Genomic DNA, 20,439 nt, shown 5'->3' with positions numbered 1-20,439 from the left:
ACCCAGGCGCCCCTCCAGGCATCTTTTCATGCACATGTACCATTAGAAGGATGGATTGATGGGATGGACAGACATGAAGTTAGAGAAGTAAAGACTTTAGAAATAACAGGTTGTAGTTCTTTTTTTTTTTTTCTTTTTTATTTCTTTATGAAGTGAGCAGTTCTTTGGCTTTTAATATATCCACAAAGCTGTTCAGCTAACACCCTTTATAATTTCAGAACATTCTCATCACACCAAAAACAAATCATTAGCAGTCACTCCCCCACTAACCCCTTGCCCTAGGTTACTACTTACTAATCTACTTTGTCTCTGTGGATTTGCCTATTCTGGACATTTGATGTAAATGGACTTGTACAGTGTGTGGCCTCTGTGTCTGGCTTCTTTTACTTAAACATGATGTTTTCAAAATCCATCTATGTTCTAACATGTGCCAGTACTTCATTTCTTTTTAAGGGTAAAGAATATTCCACTGTAAGTATACGCCACATCAATAAATGGACATTTGAGTTGTTTCCAGTTTTTGGCTCTTATTGAACATGCTGATTTGAACATTTGTGTTTAGATATTTTTGTTTGAGCATATATTTTCAAGTTTACTGGGTATCGACCAGTAAGAATGGAATTATTTCTGGGTCATGGTAGTTGTACATTTAGCATTTTGAGGAGCTGCCCAACTATCTTCCAAACTGGCTGAACCAGTTGCATTCCCATCAGCAATGTATGAGGGTTCCAGTTTCTCCATATCCTTGCTAGCACTTGTTATTGTCTTTTTGATTATAGTCATCCTAGCAGGTGTAAAGCGATAATCTTACTATGGATTTGATTTACATTTCCGTAATGACCAACTACATCGAGCATCTTTTTGTGTCTTTTGTAGGGTACCTTTTTTAAGAGAAAAATGTTACAATTTTTTACTGAATTTTTAAAAAGAATCCAAGTAGGCCTTGGCTTCTAGAAACCCTGTGAGCCAAAGGATGCTCCAGGAGAGCAGACTCTCTGCTTCTACTCCTTCTTGGTATTTCCCTCTGACAGATCAGGGTTCATTCGTGATTAGATGACCAGGAGATGAGGAAAAGAGTTGACCAAGTAACTGACTCCTAAGGATGACAGATACGTAGAAAGAGCCATTTTGTCCTTAACATTCTGAATTCCAAAGAATCTCCCACTTTATGTCTAATTTACTATTAATCCATCTCTCTCCTTTACATCATTGCCCATGATTTCATCCCTTACACATTTCACTACCCCTTCCTTGGATGTGCTCCAGCAGTGCTCCTGAGATTTACATACCTCATCCCTGTGGCACCCCAAGGGCAGGGGGGTTGACAGGTTACTACCATGTAGCACCCCTACTTTTCAGAAATGGGAAGAGAAAAAGATTACTTGTCATCATGCGCAACCTCCTGGTAACTGTGGAGAAAAGCATCTGGATTCCTGTCACAGGATCCAGTTTTAGCTGTTGAAGCTATGGGTGGCAGCCCCTGTCTCCCCTCACCAAGGGGAGGGCCATCAGAGTCACGGTTCACCTGCAGACCCACACTCAGCGTCCTGAGCCTCTTTCGAGTCAGAGGCCCTGGGTGTTGTGCACACTACTGGCCAGCCACAGCCACAAGGGAAATGATGTGGCGCGCGTGTGTGTGTGTGTGTGTGTGTGTGTGTGTGTGTGTGTGTGTGTGCGCGCGCGCTGTGCACATCTGAAACAGGTGTGGCTCCTCCACCATCTCCTGGGGATTGCCCAGTTAGCATTTCTAGTGGAACCAGGTTGGGATTCCGTAGAGATGGAAATAGAATTTTAGCATGTAGGTGTGCCACTTAACCCCTCTCCTCTTGCCTACTCTGGAATCTGCTTTAAAGAGAAATCACCAAATCCTTTTAATACAGAAAGTTATATGTAATGCGGTAAAACTGTTACAAATGATGTGATGTCTTTTTCTCCCTTTTAGTGAGTGCTTCAGTTCTGTGTGCATTTTATTGTGCCCTCCTTCTCTTCGGGGCTTGGGCTGATGTTTGTGCCTTTCTAGAAGAATGACCTTTCACAGTTCTTGCCTTTGAGCAGAGGGACACCCCTTTCTGTTCCTTTCCCAGCCCCCTCCCGGCCTTCTCCCTTCAACAGGCCTTTCCTCCACATTCTGACCCCGGAAACCCCTGGACGGGCAAACCCCATCTGCTTTCCTTCCGTCCTTCTTCCAGATACGTTAAAAATAGTTTTAGCAAGACACAGTTGTGTAGTAATTGAAAGGGTGTGTGAATTCGATCCCCAAAAAACTGAAGTCTGCCCTATGTGTCAGAGCTGGCTCTGTGGTCAGTGCATGATTGGGGGTTCCCAGCTTGTGTTACCCCATGCTTTCAGTGCCCATTTAACACAGATGGCCAGCATGACCCTAAGAATCCCACTTTAGGGACTTTGGTCTTGGGTGGGCGGCAGGGCCTGGGAGCTGCACGCCTAGCCAGAAACAATTGCACTTGGATAGCACTTCCCAGGGTGGTGATTAAACGCAGACAAAAGCTGAGGATTTATGCCGCAGCACGAGGCTGGCAAGCACAGAAGCCATTATGTTTGCAGCAAGAGGGCTGGGAGCCCTGTAGAGTCTGGCCTGGAGGCGGACGGCCCCTTCAGTGGCTCTCACCCTGCTGGGCTTCAGCCAGGAGTGCACAGTCTGTGTCTCAAACAGGAATGTGCAGAGATCAGACAGCTGGAGCCTACTGCATGGGCCCAGGGGGCTGGGGCTGGGCTGCAGTGGCCACTTGACTAATTGGGGAAGTTAATAAGCTGATATGTTTTCACTCCGGGAGTAGCGAGAACACCCCAGACACGGGGCTCCCATTTGTTCCTGGAGGCTGCTGAAGTGTTTCTCTAGTGCCACTCTGTACCCCCGCCCTACCTCGCCCTACTTTCTCAGGGAGCAGCAGCCTCTGTGCATTTAAAAGCGTCCATCCCAGCATTGTCCTGCTTTTCCTCTTGAATGGTGTGGTTTGGCAGTGGTCCCCAAGCTGCCTCACAGCGCCTCCATTCTGGTGTTTTTGGCTCAGGCTGATCCAGCCAGTGTCGGGTCCCGCCGTACTGAACGCCAGGCAGAGGCTGAGCCCCTGGTTGGCCTGCTCAGGTCCACTCAACGGTGTCGGCCACAGTGGCTGCTGCAGGCCCAGGAGCGGCCTCCTGCATTCGTCAGGTGTGCCAGCTTACGGGCCCAGGCCGCAGGGACCGTCCACATCTCCTGAGCTTTCCACCTCATTTGCCTGTAAAGAGGCGCTGCATAGATTCCTAAATCCCCACAGGTGAGCCAGACGTCTAGATCCCTCTTGAGATTTCCACATTCTCCTTCTGAATGTTGGACATTTTTTAGGCATTATCTTAGGAGATGAACAGAATAAACACTGGTCAAAGTTTAAATACTTTCCAGAGGGCTAAGTTATTTACATTATGGTAAGTACGCTTAGTGGATATTAAATTTTTTTATCGATATGAAAAGTAGTTCTATAGCAAGTGAAACAAAAGCAGGTCACAGACTGTATGTATGTTATGATTGCAACTGTGTGACCAAAGAAAAATATGGGAAGGAAAAACACCAAAATACTAACATTTATTATCTTGAGAGAATGGGAAATACAGGTGGTTTCTTTTTATCATTTTTATATTTCCTTATTTTCTACAGTGAACATGTATTTTTTTAATGGAAGGATAGTTGAGGTGTACAACTTAGTGAGTCAACATTTATATATATTATAAAATGATCACTATAACTCTAAATACCATCTGTTACCAAAGTTTATTATATTACTGTTGACTATACTCATTATGCTATACCTTTACATCCCTGCAACTTATTTTATAACTGTAAGTTTGTACCTCTTCGTCCCTTTCGCATATTTCCCAGCCCCCTACAACCACCGTCTTATTCTCTATCCCTGAGTCTGTGTGTCTTGTTTTTTATGATTCCACATTTGGAATCTAAATGTTCCATTTCATTATAAATGAACTCCTAAAGTATTTTTATTTCTGACTTACTTTCCTTAGCATAATACCCTGTAGGTCCATCTGTGTTGTCACAAGTGGCAAGACTATGGCTGAGTAATATTCCTTTGTATGTGTAGACCACATCTTCTTTATGCTGTCATCTACTGATAGACACTTAGGTTTCTTCCATATCCTGGCTATTGTAAATATTTTTGCAGTAAACATAGGGGTGTATATATCTTTTCCAATTGGTGTTTTCATTTTCTTTGGATAAATACTCAGAAGTGGGATTACTGGATCATGTAGTGGTTGTATTTTTATTTTTTGAGGAACTTCCACACTATTTTCCAGAGTGGCTACACCACTCTACATTCCCACCAACAGTGTATGAGGAGGATTCCTTTTCTCCTTGCCAACACTTATCTCTTGTGTTTTTGTTTTTAGTCATTCTGACAGAGGTAGTATTTCATTGTGGTTTTGATTTGCATTTCCCTCAAGATTACTGATGTTGAGCATCTTTTCATGTGCCTGTTTGCCATCTGTATGTCTTCTTTGGAACAATGTCTGTTCAGGTCTTCTGCCCATTTTTAATCAAATTATTTGGCTTTTTTGGTGTTGAGTTGTATGAGCTCCATATATACTTTGGATATTAACCCCTTACCAGATTTATTACTTGCAAATATTTTCTCCCATTCAGCAGGTTGCCTTTTCATTTTGTTAATGGTGTCCTTCGCTATGCAAAAAGCTTTTTAGTTTGATGTAGTCCCATTTCATTATTTTTGCTTTCATTGCCCTTGCCTGAGGAGACAAATGCAAAATAACATCGCTAAGACCCGTGTCCAAGATTTTACTGTTTTAAGAGCTTTATGGCTTCACATCTCACATCTCAGTCTTTAATCCATTTTGAGCTAATTTTTGTAAATGTAAGAAATTTTGTAAATATAAGAAAGTGATACAGTTTGATTCTTTTGCATGTAGCTGCCTAGTTTTCCCAGAAATGGTCTTCTCTGCATTATATGTATTGACTCCTTTGTCATAGATTAATGGAACATATATCAGTATGGGTTTATTTCTGGACTCTGTTCCATTGACCTCTGTGTCTGTTTTTCTTTCTTTTTTTTTTCTTTTTTGCCAATATCATACTGCTTTGATTACTGTAGCTTTGTAGTATAGTTTGAAATCAGGAAACATGATGCTTCACGCTTTGTTTTTATTTCTCAGAATTGCTGTTGCTATTCGGAATTTTTTGTGGGGTTCCCTACAAATTTTAGGATTATTTGTTCCAGTTCTGTGTAAAATAACGTTGGCCTTTTGATGGGGATTGTATTTAATCTGTAGATTGCTTTAGTTAGTATGTACATTTTAACAATATAAATTCTTCCAGTCAATGAGCATGGAATATCATTCCATTTATTTGTGTCATACTGTTTCTTTCATCAGTGTCTCATAGTTTCCAAAGTATAGGTCTTTCACCTCGTTGGTTGCATTTTTTTCCTAGGTATGTTATTCTTTTTGATGCAGTTGTAAATGGGGTTGTTTTCTTCTGTTTCTGGCATTTCATTATTATAAAAACACAACCAATTTCTGTATATTAATTTTGTATCCTGCAACTGAATTTGTTTATTTTAATAGTTTTTTGGTAGAGTCTTTAGAGATTTCTTAGTATCATGTCATCTACAAATAGTGACAGTTTTACTTCTTCCTTACCAATTTGGATACCTTTTATTTCTTTTTCTCCTCTGATTGCTAGGACTAAGCTAGGACTTACAGTACTACAGTGAATAAGATAGCGGCAAGAGTGGTCATCCTTGTCTTGTTTACATCCTTGATGTTAGAGGAACATCCTTGTAACATCCTTGATGTTAGAGGAAAAGCTTTCAGCTTTTACTATTGAATATGTTAGCTGTAGATACATATGGTCTCTTATGTTACAGTGCGTTTCCTCTATAGCCACTTTATTTTATTTATCATAAATGGGATGTTGAATTTTATTGAAAGGGTGGGGTTTTTTTGCATATATTGAGATTATCATGATTCTTATCCTCATTTTGTTAACGTGGTGTATCATGTTGCTTGATTTGTGGATGCTGAACCATCCTTGGATCCGTGGAATAAATCCCTGTTGATCATGGGGTATGATCCTTTTAACATATGTTTTAATTCAACTGTTAATGTTTTGTTGAGGATTTTTGCGTCTGTTGTTGATCACAGACATTGACCTGTTATGTTTTCCTCGTAGTGTCCTTGGTTTTGTTATCGAGGGAATGCTAGCCTTGTACAATGAATGTGGAAGTATTCCTTCCTCTTCTTTTTTACCTGTGAAGCTGTCTAGGCCTGGACTTTAATTTTTTGGGAAATTTTTTATTACTGATTCAATTTCATTAGTAGTAATTGGTCTGTTCAGATATTCTATATCTTCCTGACTCAGGGAAGATTATATGTTTCTAGGAATTTACTCATTTCTTCTAGATTGTTCAATTTGTTGGCATATAAGTTTTCACAATTGTCTCTTAAAATCTTTAGTATTTCTCTGGTATCCGTTATCTTTTTTTTCTTGAGGAATATGCCTAAAGGTTCACCAATTTGGCTTATCTTTTCTATTGTTCTTCTTGTTTTGTTTTTTAGTGTCTATTTGTTTCCACTCTGATCTTTATTAGTTCCTTGCTTTTACAAAGTTTGGGCTTTGTTCGTTTTCTAGATGCTTTCGGTGTAAGGTTAAATTGAGACTTTTCTTGTTTCTTGAGATAAGCCTGGATTGCTGTAAATTTCCCTCTTAGAACAATTGCTTGTGCTGTGTTCCACAGATTTTGCAATATATGTTTTCATTTTCATTTGCCTCAAGGTGTTTTTATTTCATCTTTGATTTCTTTGTTGACCCACTGGTTATTCAGTATCATGTTGTTTAGCCTCCATCTTTGTGTGCTTTTCAGTTTTTTCCTTGAAATCAGTATCTAGTTTCATACTGTCATGGTTAGAAAAGATGCTTGATAGAATTTCAGTTCTCTTAAATTTATTGAGACTTGTTTTGTGACCCAACATGTGATATGTCCTGGAGAATGTTCTATGTGCACTTGGAAAAAATATGTATTCTGCTGTTTTGGGCTGGTATGCTCTGACTTTATTAAGTCCATCTGGTCTATTGTGTCTTTTAAGGCTCCTGTTTCCTTATTGATTTTCTGTCTGGATGATCTGTCCATTGATGTAAGTGAGGTGTCATAGTCCCCTGCTGTTATTGTACAGTTGAACCTTGAACAACATAGGTTTGAACTATGCGGTCCACTTACACAGATTTTTTTCAATATATATTAGAAAGTTTTTATTTTATAAATATTTTTTCACAATGCCTTTTTGTTGTATGCATGTAACAGTGTTTTGTATAAGACAGTATTGATATAGGTACTGACAGTTCATTCTTGTAAATGGATATTAACTTATAGTATTGATAAGAGAAATACATTTCTGTACTATACTTATGATTTTCTTAGTAACATTTTCTTTCCTCTAGTTTATTGTCAGGCTACAGTATATATCTAACATACAAAATGTGTTTACAACTGTTTATGTTATCAGTAAGGCTTCTGGTCTACAGTAGGCTATTGGTACTTAAGGTTTGTTGAGTCAAGAGTTCTATGTGGTTTTTGACTGCACGGGGGATCAGTACCCATAACCTCTCTGTTGTTCAAGAGCCTGATGTATTACTGTTAATTACCCCCTTTGTGTTAATATTTGCTTTGTATATTCAGGTGCTCCTATTTTGGGTGCATAGATACTATAATTGTTTTGTCCTCTCGTTGGACTGATCCCTTTACCATTATGTAGTGCCCTTCTTTGTCTTGTTACAGTCTTTGTTTTAAAATCTATTTCGTCTGATACAATTATTGGCACCCCAGCTTTCTTTTCATTTGCATTCATTCCATCCCTTCACTTTCAATCTTTGTGTTCTTTATGTCCGAAATGAGTCTCTTGTAGCAAATGTGGGTCCTGGGTTTGTCTGTTTTTTTATCCATTCAACCACCCAATGTCTTTTGAATGGAGCATTTAATTAATTTACATTTAAAGTAATTATTGGTAGATATGTACTTACTGCCATTTTGTTATTTGTTTGCTGGTTGTTTTTGTAGTTCTTTTCTATTCCTTTCTTCTTCTCTTTCTCTCTTCCCTTGTGGTGTGATGAGTTTTAGTGTTATGTTTGAATTTCTTTTTCTTTATATTGTGTGTGCCTATTACAGGTTTTGGCTTACGATTACCATGAGGTTCATAATATAATAGCCTATGTACATGGCAGTCTAGTTTAAGTTGATGGTCACTTACGTTCAAATACATTCTAAAAACACTGGTTTTCCTCCCCTTCCTATTGTTTTTGATGTCCTATTTTCATTCTTTTTATTTATTGCTGGACTAATTTTTATAGATATAGCTGATTTTACTTTTGTCTTTTAACCTTTATACTACCTTTACTGTATGTTTGCTTTTATCAGAGATTTTCTTCTTTCACAGTTTTCTTATAGTTGTGACCTTTTCTTTTTTGTTTCCAAAAGCCCCTGTAACATTTCTTCTAAAGTTGGTTTAGTGGTGATGAACTCCTTTAGCTTTTGTTTCTGGGAAACGCTCTCTTCTCAGTTCCAAATGATCATCTTGCCGGGTAGATTTGTGGTTGCAGGTTTTTTCCTTTCAGCACTTTGAATATATAATGCCACTCCCTCCAGGCCTACGGAGTGTCTGTGGAAAAATCAGCTAATCGTCTTCTGGGGTGCTTTCCTTTTGTTGCTTTTAAGGTTCTCTTCCTCTTTTTCTTTTTGCTGCTCATCTTGGGTGACTTCCACTACCCTGCCTTCCAGATGCTGATCCATTCTTCATCCTCTGATTTGCTGTTGATTCCTTCTACTGTATTTTTCATTTCAGTTATTGTAATCCTCAGCTCTGATTGGCTCTTTTTCATATTTCCTCTTTGTTGGAGTTCTCACTGTGTTCACCCATTTTTCTCCCAAGTTCAGTAAGCATCTTTACGGCTGTTACTTTGAATATTCGTCAGGTAGATAGCTGATCTCCATTTTATTTAGTTCTTTGAGGTTTGTCTTGTTCTTTTGTTTAGAACATATTCCTCGGTCTCCTCATTTTGCCCAACTCTCTGTATTTGTTTCTATGTACTAAGTAGATCAGTGATATTTTCCAGTCTTGAAGGAGTGACCTTATGTGAAGGTATCCTATAGGACCCAGAAACACCGCCTCTCCTGATCACCAGAACCAGGTGCTCTGGGGCTGTTTCCTCTGTGGGCCGCATGGCCCTTTCTCTCGCATTTGGCACTGGCCATTGGTGCCCTAGGCATATGGGCAGGCATACCAGCTGGTTCCTGGGCCCAGCCGTCACTGTTGGAGGCACGCTGGCCGGGCCAGCCAGGTCCACCTGCTGGGTGCAGCAGGGCAGGAGCTCTCTGGGAGCATGTTGATCCCCGCTACTCCCCATGGGTGGTGCACAGGAGCTGCTTGGACGGGCGCCTGCAGGGGAACGTCTGGGTGGGTTGAGCTGTGCTCCAAGGTAGATGGAGAGTATCGGTGCTTCCATTGCCCAAGAAAGTTCCCCCAAATCACCCAACTCTGGCACATACCCTGAGATTAGTCCATAAATCTCCTTATGTGGCCCAGACACTTTTGATTGTTTTTTTAATGTTTGTTTATTTTTGAGAGAGAGTGCGAGCAGGTCACTGGCAAAGAGAGAGGGAGACACAGAATCCAAAGCAGGCTCCAGGCTCTGAGCTGTCAGCACAGAGCCCAATGCAGGACTCATACTCATGAACTGCAAGATCATGACCTGAGCCTAAGTTGGACGTTCAATCTGCTGAGCCACATGGGCGCCCCAGCCTGGCACTTTTCAAACTGCTGCCCATGAACTGGGTGTCAGAGTGAATTTGTGCGTCAATTCTTTAAAGAGCGAGCAGAACCTCTTGTTTCCTACAGCCCTTGTGCTCTCCCGGAGCTAATTGCTGCTGATTTTTAAAGACACACATTATTGGGGGACTCATCTTCTCAGTACAGGTCCCCGGGGCAGGGGCGCCTGATGTCCTGAACCCCAAGCTCTTCAGGGGAGACATCTGCATTGTGATTTCCCTCTTGCTTGTGGAGTGCCTCACAGGCGTGTGGGTCCTGACCAACCCACATCTCTGCCCCTCCTAACCACCTCACCCTAGATCTTTAGTTGTGGAAGAGCTGTTCTGCTAGGCTCAGGTTGTCCCAGAGATGGCTGTTCTGGATGTAGTTGTAGTTTTGGTGCGGCCATGGAAGGAGACAAATTCAGGATCTTCCTACTCTTTCATTTTCATCCTATACCCTCAACATGTACTTAACTCATATAATTAGAAATCATGTTTTGCAGTTTACGAAATTTAAGAAGTTTCTAATCTAAGAAATAGATGAGAAATTCTTCAGACGTGCTTTTCTGCATTACACGTTGTTCCCTTCTCCAATCCCTGTGCTGCTGAGGCTCCACTAAGAAGTTTGTTGAAAGCAAGGAAAGTTCTTAACTGTTTTTGAGCCCCTCTCCCTCAATGCCTTACCCATTTTCTGGCTGAAAAAATAGATGAAAAATTGGCTGGAGGCATATATAGGCAGTGTTTTTCTAAGAGCAGGGACTCTAAGCAGTCTGCAAGGTTTTCTCCACGCAACCAAAGCTGTGAGGCCGTAGCCAGAGGGGTGCCCTGCAGGGGGCCTTCTAGGAAGACCCACCAAAGACAGCGCTCGGCCACAGTCTCCGTGGGTATTTTGATAGCTGAGCAGAAGGTGCACTGACTGTTGTAGCCACAATAAATATTTGTGGTTTGTCCAGACTGCGGAAACCTTTGAGCCCTGCTGAGATACCAAGCATCTTCCCTTTCATTTGCTTTGCTGTATGTGCTAATTATTGACAAGCTCTGTTTTTCTGGGAGGAATGTCTCCTGGATGGCCCATCCTCAGCCCGAATGTTCATAAGGAACATTCAGTGCTCAGGACTGACTGCAGGCGGAGATGAAGGAGGTGCCACAGGAGACTAACGGGAACCCACCCTCCACCCCTTCTAGTTTTCACTAGAAAAACAAGGAGGAGGAGGAAAACTACCCTAGCAAATGCCTTCTTTAAAAATGAATTCCTTTCTTCCCCAACTTTGATAAGTTTGGGGATTTGTTGCTGTTATTTTTTTTTTAGGTAGAAAATACACCATTAACTATTAATTACTAGTAGATTTGGGTCTAGCCCCACCGGTAGGGGATGAATGTGGCATGGCAGAGGCCCGTGTGGGTTATGATTTATGTTTTTAGTTATTTTCCATTTTGTAACTTCATTATGGGGCCACTTTCTTGCCTCCCTGAAATCATAATTCCCAGCAGGCTGAGTTCTCTGGACTTCCTTTCAGTGCAGGGGTTACATCTCTCAGCCCGCGCTGCCCCTTCCTTCAACAGACTATCACCTCAGTTAACCCGTGCAGTGGGCATGAGGCAGGGCTGGCCTGGCCCTCTGACTCCACGTGGCAGAGGGCCTGTGCGTCCCAGCTCCTCCAGCCTCTCCCTGCCGTGGCGGGAAGGGCCTGCTGTCCCCACAGGCCCCGTCTCAGGCTCTGTTCTGCGGGAACAGCTCAGTCGGGTAGGCACGTCAGGAGCGACAGGGAACCCATGGGACAGGCCCACACGGCCGGGAATTCACTGCATCTGCTCTTCCTGCCGCAGCTCTGCTTGTCCGGGCCGCGGCAGGTGGAGCAGATCCTCACTTCTCTGTCCCTCTCGCCCTCCTCCGGCCCGTAGGTGTTTGAGGAATTGTGGAGGAGTAAAGGGAAGACGCCGTCGCAGATTGTTTCAGAAAGGAAGCTCGAACTGATGCAGGACGAAGAGGCACTGGAACGGGTGTGCCACGCTGTGATGGAGGAGCATCCTCAAGTGGTAATTATCACCAGCAGGGTGGAGAGGGTCCACCCTCCTGGCCAGGCCGAGGCCAGGAGCCTTTCCACTGCTCCCTTGCGCCACCCAGAGGCACCTCCTAATTGGGGCCGGCCCAGCTTGCTCAGCAATTCCCTAATACCTTTTGTCTGTTTTCAGCTAAGGTCAAGAGCTGAAATTTGGTGAATATTAGATAAATACCACTTTTCCTAGAAGGAAAATCCACCCCTGGAGTTTAATCTCATGCAGTTCAGTTTATAGGGGTCTTTATCGAGCTCACTGGATCCAAGTTTTGACCTCCCAGCACGGCACCCTCTCCCGGGGCTGGCAGTGTTACGGCTCACTCTGCTTTATAAGGAGACCGCTCACTAACAAACAGCAGGCATGACTGCCGAAAGGGAAGAAAAATGGGCAAACGCTTTAGCTCCATGCCTAAAAGAGGTAGGAAGAAAGGCAGAAAGGGAAATTACTTGTAAATTATGGAGAAAATCCTTGACAGGAGCATAGCTGAAAACCAAGTCATTCTGTGTTCTGAGCATAGAACAAAATATAAAAGCGAAAATGAGTACCATCCCTCCGCCCTCCCCACGTGTAATCATATTGTCTAGAGATTTTTTAGTGGGGAAAAAATTGCTAGTATCTCTTTCAGAATAATACCCACCCACCCATCGACTTGCCAGGGACACTAACAGCTCTGAAAAGCGCTCTCGATAAGGAAAATGAGCTTATGCTGGGTCCCAGCAATCTCCATCTTCCTGCCTCATTGGTAGTGACTGATAAAGACATGCTTTCAGTTTTGGACTCGACCTGCAGCACCGAGTACAGATGCCCACAGACGTTATTACCCATCAAGATGCCGCAGAGCCGGGGTTCAGGGCGGGTGGCCCTGACAGTCAGTGGCCACTTGATAGGTTTTCGGCGCCTCCTGCTTTGTTGTCCGCATCCTGCCCACCCCCCGTGCTCCGGGACAGCTGCCGTTGTGCGGATTTGTTTTCTGACAAACGCATGTCCTTGGCAGGGAGTGGGGGAGAAGGAAAGCCGGGCATCTCCGTGCCTGCCAACCACACGGGGGGATTAGAGAAGGACCTCACTCCGACTACACTAGACCATTCATCGGGCCTTACTCACCCCCAAGACTGAGAAGCTCTGCATCCCCGTGTCACTGTGGCGCCCAGGAAAGCGCCCTCATTCCGGCACGCCAGCTCTCTTGCTGTGGACGGTGCCTCGTTATGCACACGGCCCTCTTGTCCACTTTATTTTTTTTTTTTTTAATTTTTTTAATGTTTTATTTATTTCTAGGAGAGAGAGAGACAGCGTGAGCAGGGGAGGGTCAGAGAGAGAGGGAGTCACAGACTGAAACAGGCTCCAGGCTCTNCTTGACCCTTTTATACATATCCCTGGTATTGAAGAAGAATTTCAAAATCTTTGAATGAGTTTTTGTCCATCTACTTTGTATTTTTTTTTTTTTTTTTATTTCTAGGAGAGAGAGACAGCGTGAACAGGGGAGGGTCAGAGAGAGAGAGAGAGAGAGAGAGAGAGAGACACAGACTGTGAAACAGGCTCCAGGCTCTGAGCTGGCTGTCAGCACAGAGCCCGACGCGGGGCTCGAACCCACAAACCGCGAGATCATGACCTAAGCGAAAGTCGGACGCTTAACCGACTAAGCCACCCAGGCGCCCCTTGTCCACTTTAATCAGAGGGCAGAGTGGCGACATCCTCTCTGACAGAAGCCTAGAAACCTCAGAAGTTCGTGCCCCCCCTTCTCCTTTTATATCTAATCCTAACAGGGAAAGAAAAAAAACCTAAATTTAAGTTTCAGTCAACATCAACCTTAATTTAGCATTTTTAAGTATGCATGTCATTATTTTCTCCTCTAAAACAGCTTCTATCTATCTTTAAAGGTAATGGACATGAAGAGGGGAAACCCCAGAGCTATAAACAGACTGATTGGACTGGTCCGAAAAGCAACTCACAGCCGAGCAGATCCGACTGTGATAAAGGAGACCCTGGAGAAGCAGCTGTCGTCATGAGATGTTCTGGGTCCGTCTCTGCCTGCGGGAGAGCAGAGCGGCCGTGCCTGAGAACTGGAGCCCATGAAACCTGACGTCCAGGGGCTCAACCTGCCGGCGCCTCCCAGTCCCTGGCCCCAGCTGGCGCCGCAGGCCACGCAGGGCCAGACCCGACGCTGTGCCCTGGGATGCCACCTGCTCCAACCAGAGGCGGCAGCCCCGTTCGCCTGGCTGGCGTGGGAACAGATCCAGGGTGGCTGCGGCGGCACTGAAGGAGCGCCTTCCAGGCCTTAGGAGTTCTGAACCGGGACACACGGCTCTAGGAAAACTTCCCGTCCCATACCTCCCTTAACAAGTTATTTCTGAGGAAGTCCCCAAAGCCAGGCACTGCTCTATGTGCCAGGCGTGAGCAAGAGGGACCGTGGTCTGGATGCAGTATTTTCGTCCTGCAAGCAGATGAGTGGAGATGAAAACCACACCAGCACAGACATGCTGTAAACACACGTTTGTCTAGAGAGGCCCCGCGGGGCTGGGAAGGATGGTGTTAGTCTCGCCAGCCCGCACTCATCGCCGAGTAAAAGTGACATTGCCCGTCTGCTCAGCTCCCCCAGGATCCCTGGGAGCCAGAGGTCTGAGAGTAAATGAAACAGTATTTGTCATAAAAAAATAAAAAGTTTTCAAATAAATTTAATGAACAAAATATATACTGAAATATCACATAAAAAATTAACTTACACTTCAAAGATTGTGCAGCTGACAAGACCCCCTCCCCCACGTCCACCCCACCCTCAGGCCGAAAAAAAGATAAAAAGAAAAAACTAACTGTAACATTAAATGGATTTGTTTTGCCTGGGAAGAATAAGATTATAAACCAGTACATCAGAATCTTGACCTTTAGCAGTAATTGTGGTGCAGTTAACAACCTCTCCGTGAAGGCCAGGTTGCCTTCACCCCTGTTCTCGTGACAGGAAAGCTGTTTCCCTGTAACACACGGGAGTGCCCCTGCATGCGCTGCGTGCCTTTGTTAGCTCCATCACATGGTGCTCCAAGACCACTTGCACAAATGCCACCTTGTAACAGCACGTGTCAGACCATGGCGTAAGAGAACAGGCTCCTAGGAGGCTCCGGTTTTACACTAGATTCTGCAGCATTTCTGTCACAAACGGTGGCAGCTGGGGAACCAGAGAAAAGCAGGCCTTCCCCGTCGCCAGTGTAGCAATGAGTGGCGCCCCGGGTGCTGGCAATTGCTCAGGACTTCTCTACCTAAGTGTCCCCCTGACCTAGCCAAAAGCAGAGACAGGAAGGAAACCCGTTGTGTGGTCTGTTCTAGACAAGCATGAAGAGGTAAGGTTTTTAAAAAATTAGCTTGCGACAAAACGAGTGGCTCAGAATTGAGAGAGAATGTGTTACCTCACACAGGCAGCCATGTGCCTGCCCCGCATTCATTCTGTTCCAATACTGGCAACCTACTGGACCTAGAAGCACAGTGTTGTCTTTTCGAGAGAGAAGGGTTGAGTCCATCCTCTCTCCACACGTTGCAGGTCTGAATTACAAATGGGGAAGGACCGTCTGAGACTGGATTCTGGCAGGATCATTTTGTAAGAAATAATACGGTTCAGTTTTGTCTTACAAACTACATTTTCACCCAAAGGTCTGACTTCTCGGCAAACTTTACAACAGATGATACTGGAGGATCTTTCCAGACCCTTTTAAATCAAGGTCTTGCTAAAATGGGTGATGGGGCTGGAGAGGCAGCTGGATGAAGACAGTTTTCCAAAATTATGTCTGGTGTAGGCTGTATTTCTGGACTGATCATTTCCAGAGAAAAACACCATCATGAAAATACCTGATCTTTACAGTGCTGTCTACCTTTGACGATTGCCCGTGGTCTTGAAAGCCCACTTCCAAAGTCCTGAGAATTCGACAGTTGTTAAAACTGTTAATAATAGAAAAAGTAAAATCAAAGCACAGCTCAGATATCTTACTTGGAACCTGACTATATATTTAAAAGATCTGTTTGCAGAACAGAGTCAGAAATCACAAAGTATGACTCTGCTCATAAACGGGCCTCAAATACAGTTTTAAATACATCTTTGCATGAGTGAGCATTTAGTCTGGTTCTTTGCTGTTCCACTGAAGATGTATGAGTTGGTGCCATGTGAAGCCATTGCCATCTGTCACTGGAACCCACACACCTGTAGGCTGGGAGGGGAATGTGCTGGAAAACCGGCTCATCCCCAGGACAGCGTGAACCAACCCTACCAAACCATACAATCTGTTGGTTGACAAGGAAGTTGGTTGGTTGGCTGGTTCTGGTAGAAAGTTAGGAAGGTCAGCCTCAACACTTAGCGTGGTACCTGGCACAGAATAACTTCAGTGAACATTAAGTTTATAAAACCAAATTAGCGGAGAGACTTTTGTGGGGCCTTTTGGTACGAGAGGCTGGTGCTGCCAACCAGTAGGCTTTTGAATTCTGGACATGTGAGTCTAGGAAGGAGCTTCTTCACTCTGCCCAGGCGTATGCACCGAGGTGAACGTCTGTTCTGATCTCTCAGAGTATATATGCTCCAGGAAAAAAACAAAAAACAAAAAAAAAACTAATCATTATTCCAAGGTTAGCATGTTTTAGCTGAGCTTGTACACACATACACACACCTCTTTTGTAATCATTGCTCATCTGCAAGAAGGCTATGAAATTTTTGAAAGTACTTTGAATTAGTTAATTCAATACACAGCTTAAGGGAATGACCCACAATTCATATTGTTTTTCATTTCTACTGAATTTGCTGCATCATCTCAAGGATTCTACATGAAATCCTCTCTCATTGCCTCCCTTTGTCAAGTAATTTAGCAAAAATCATTTAAGATCAGCACCAGATTCCCTCTTAAAATAGCTCCAGGGCAAGAAGGGGCCTTGTTACAGGCCTTTTGCAGACTCGTCCCAGTAAAAAGTCAGCAGACACACTCAGAAGCACAGACTTCTGCAGGCTCAGCTCCATGAAATTTATAATCTGGCCTGAGAGCTTCCATCACCCTTGTCAGGTTCTGAAATGACATAGTAAATCTAAGCTCCCCAAAAAATGCCTGAAATACATACCAAATGCATACTGACAGAGCCTACTGGCAGTCTTGTAACTTGTGTGGCCGACAGTGAGTTAGGCTTACTTACATGTCGTAAGACAGGAACAAAATTCACAATGACCCAATGGGATGGGAAGGGTCAGTCCTAGCAAAAATCATCATCTGTCTTCAGATCCAAAGTGCAGATGCCAAAGAACTGAAGACTCTGCCCCACCTTGTCCCTGTCCTCTTCCCCATAGAACCTCACCAAAAATCATTCACGAAAGCCCTGTTTATCCAGTTAATGAGCCGCCAGGATAATCTGGCCTCCAAAACAGGTAATGGCCTAATAAATTCCTGAATGCGCTGAGGATTTACGGAGGCAAACTTATCCCAAAAACAAGTCTTAGCCTTCCGAGGGCTCTTTCTATAGCATTAGGTTTACAATGGTCATTCGGAAAGAAAAAAAAAAAGCAACTCCATTTTCTTAAAATGTCTCCTCAGTGATGTGATTTAAGGGTAGAGTATAAACTGGTTTGACAGTGTTCTGTTTAAAAGCTGTGATTTGATGGAGAATTAGTGCCATATGATTTATAGAACGAAGACTGAAGCCGAGAAGGGGCCTGAGAATATCTTCTTAATGACTTCAAGCTGGTGTGGCCTCCGCCACCAGAGGACCACAGTTTCCAGGAAAAGCCAACACTGCAGAGCTGGCTGGGATTCGCGGCAAGCCACAAATTACACTGGCCTGGGCCAGGGGCTTGAAGTAGCACGTGCAGTAATAGCTGTCCTGCAGTAAACTGTTTCATAAAAACGGCAAGCTTGACAGCCATTTCGGTAAATACAGGACTGGTAATGAGCAATTAAACTGAACTGCCCTTAAATGAGAGCTATAGTTTATGCTGCACATATTGAACCTCACACCAATGACACGGCCCACCCCGGCCAGGGCAGCACTTCCCTCATGAATGCAACCTAGACACCGATCCCAATTCAGAATGAGCAACACTTCCATGGCCCAGAACCTCCCATCAGAGCTGGAAGTCAACCCACATGACCATGGCAACCCAGCTGACTCAAGAGACATCAAACACAATTTTCAATCCTGAGTACCACTGGCTGCCCAAACCGAACAGGCAAACCAAATATTGTTGTATCCTGTTTCTGGGTTCTATTCATAAGAGGATGCTCTCCCCACAATTCCATAGTTCCATGATGTCTTAATGGACTGAAAACCAACAACTACATATGACCTAAATCAAAGCCACTTGCTGAGCAAAAGGTACTCCTGAGGACCGAAAAAAGAACTGAATGCATCCTCCCTACACATGACAGAGACCTCAGTTCGAAGCCATCAATACATCAAAATATTTTCCGAGCCAGTACTGGGTAAAGGGGTGGGGGGGGAGTTCTATAATTCCTTTAAATACTGAGGAAAGGAAGTTACCTACTGATGAAATCACATCTCTTTAATTGGTTACTCCAGCACCACCCTTTCATGGATGGGAAATTGTAATTTATACCCAAAAAGCCATACATTAGTCTAAATTCACCTGGAATTTCTTTGTTTATAACTTTTAAAATTTACTTGGCCATTTCTAAAAATCGATTTTAAATATCCCAGTAATCGCCTAAACTTTGAATCACAGAATTCACTCTGTCTGGAACTTTACCTCAGACCTGCATTATGAATGGAGATACCTGTGTGATGTTCCAGGAACCCTCAAGTTGCTTTCACTGCCCAGGACCATCAGGCTAGACACAGGGACTCCAGTCTCAGGCCCGCAGCAGAGCAGGTGCGCCCACTGTGCCTTCCAGCGAGTAGCATAGCATCTGAGTGAGAGCTTGTCCTATGGAGAAGGGCCCACACTCTTGGACCACATTTTAAAGTCCACCAAATATCTTTACAAATTTTTCCCACACTACAGAAAACAAATTTCTACAGGCCTCACCTGTTACTTTGTCATTGGAATACTCTGCTTTATTACCATGATTTTTTCCCATCAAGTAATTCCCATCGTCACCCACCTGTGGTACAGTACCTTCCTCTCTGCCTAGATCAAAGTTCATTCCTCCAAACCCCTCCAGATTTGCTCTCCTCTTATTTATAGCCTCTGGTCTCTGCTGTTTCTCCTCTGTTATGTCCACACTATTCCCTGAACCATCCTTACCTAACCTACCTGGCTGTTTCACTCAACTGCGTGAATTTTCCAGTTCTCTATAATGCATTTCAAGGTCAGATTTCTAACTTCATTTTGAAAACCCCTGAACACAATACTCTAGAGGAGGCCTATAACAGATGCGGAAAGATGAACCAGTTTCCAATTCCAAATAGGGTTATCGTGTGAGTTTGCTACCAGCACCCCACCACGGGAGTTAACTTTCCTGCCTCTCACCCAACACTGGTCATCTCCGTCCTCCCTTAAGGTAAGTCTAATTCAGTACCTATTTTTAAAAATGCTAAGAGGCACAAAAGCAATCTCTTTCCTAAAAGGGCACCCTCTACACAGGGGACTACAGTGTTCTATAATAAAGCAATATGGACTGAAGAATCAACACCATCACCAGATAATGGAGAGATGTGCAAGTCAAACCAAAAGGCCAAAGAATACTTTCCAGGTATGACTTGAGCCTTTTCTGCACCTGTTAAGTCCAAACTGGGAGATAAATACTTGTCCAAAACGAAGCTAGAGGATAATAAATTATAGCTTACATTCCATCTTCCTGTTCCTCTTTCTTAATCCACATTAAGCCACCTTTTCCAGTGGAGACCTGGGGGTTTGCAAATACAACAGTGTGCCAGGAAGCCAGGCCAGTCCACTGGGCCTCATACATTCCGCGGCTGTACCACAGCTGGGCAGACCATTTTTCAAGACAGATGAATGTGAAGACAGAAACATACAACTGGTCAGTATCTTTGGTTTCTTTCTTAGACTCAAGCACTGTGAGGCTGGCCGCTGAGAGCCTCCTTGCTCAGGCCAGGTCTCCTGGCATCCACGTTCCACAGACTGGCTCCGTCTCAACACAAAGCTGCTTCAAGATCCGTGAAACACCGAAAGGCAGCCTCTGCTCTGCGAGGTCTCAGATGTGATTCTTTCCGCCACTGCCCTCCTCTGCTACGGGCCCGATTGATTAAAATCCTACCAGTCCTGAGGCACAACTGCCAGACCTGTGGCTGCCCCCAGGGCTCAGCAGGAGAACTAGGACTTCTAGTTTCCCTCCAAACAGGGAGGCCCACCGTTGTTATGTGCTTCTCCCCTGCCCAAAATAGAAGGTAGCGAAATTGAATATCCACCAATATAAGCTGCTCCTGGTCTCGTTTTTAGCACACAATTATTTTGTGTGTTTCCCCCTCTTTAGTGGCTTAAGGAGACTAGCACTAAGTATAATTACGCCTCCTGCAGCAGGCTGCAGAGCAGCACAGAGGCACTAATACATCACATGGGGGCCTTCTAATGAACCCCATTACTCAGAAGGCAGCATTTCTGTGTGCGGTGAGTCACCAGGAGGCACTT

General features: G+C 43.9%; 1 protein-coding gene across 2 annotated transcripts in view; it reads left to right on the top strand.

The window, feature by feature from the left end:
- Positions 1 to 14,550, top strand: part of GATB (glutamyl-tRNA amidotransferase subunit B) — a 95,580-nt gene extending 81,030 nt beyond the window's left edge. Inside the window, exons 11-12 of one of the 2 annotated variants that reach the window (XR_005528750.1) lie at positions 11,724 to 11,858; positions 13,757 to 13,845. Coding sequence is in view for 1 of the 2 variants with exons in the window: in XM_039234332.1 (XP_039090263.1) it covers positions 11,724 to 11,858; positions 13,757 to 13,885 (264 nt within the window). In the remaining variant the exon portion in view is untranslated. Of the gene's footprint in view, positions 1 to 11,723; positions 11,859 to 13,756 lie in introns of both variants that reach the window. The other variant, XM_039234332.1, reaches the window with a different exon arrangement.
- Positions 14,551 to 20,439: the final 5,889 nt, after the last annotated feature.

The sequence above is a fragment of the Hyaena hyaena genome, unplaced genomic scaffold (assembly GCF_003009895.1).
Source record: "Hyaena hyaena isolate Hyena2069 unplaced genomic scaffold, ASM300989v1 scaffold_89, whole genome shotgun sequence".
NCBI lineage: Eukaryota > Metazoa > Chordata > Mammalia > Carnivora > Hyaenidae > Hyaena > Hyaena hyaena.
This window is presented reverse-complemented; position numbering and strand designations above follow the sequence as displayed.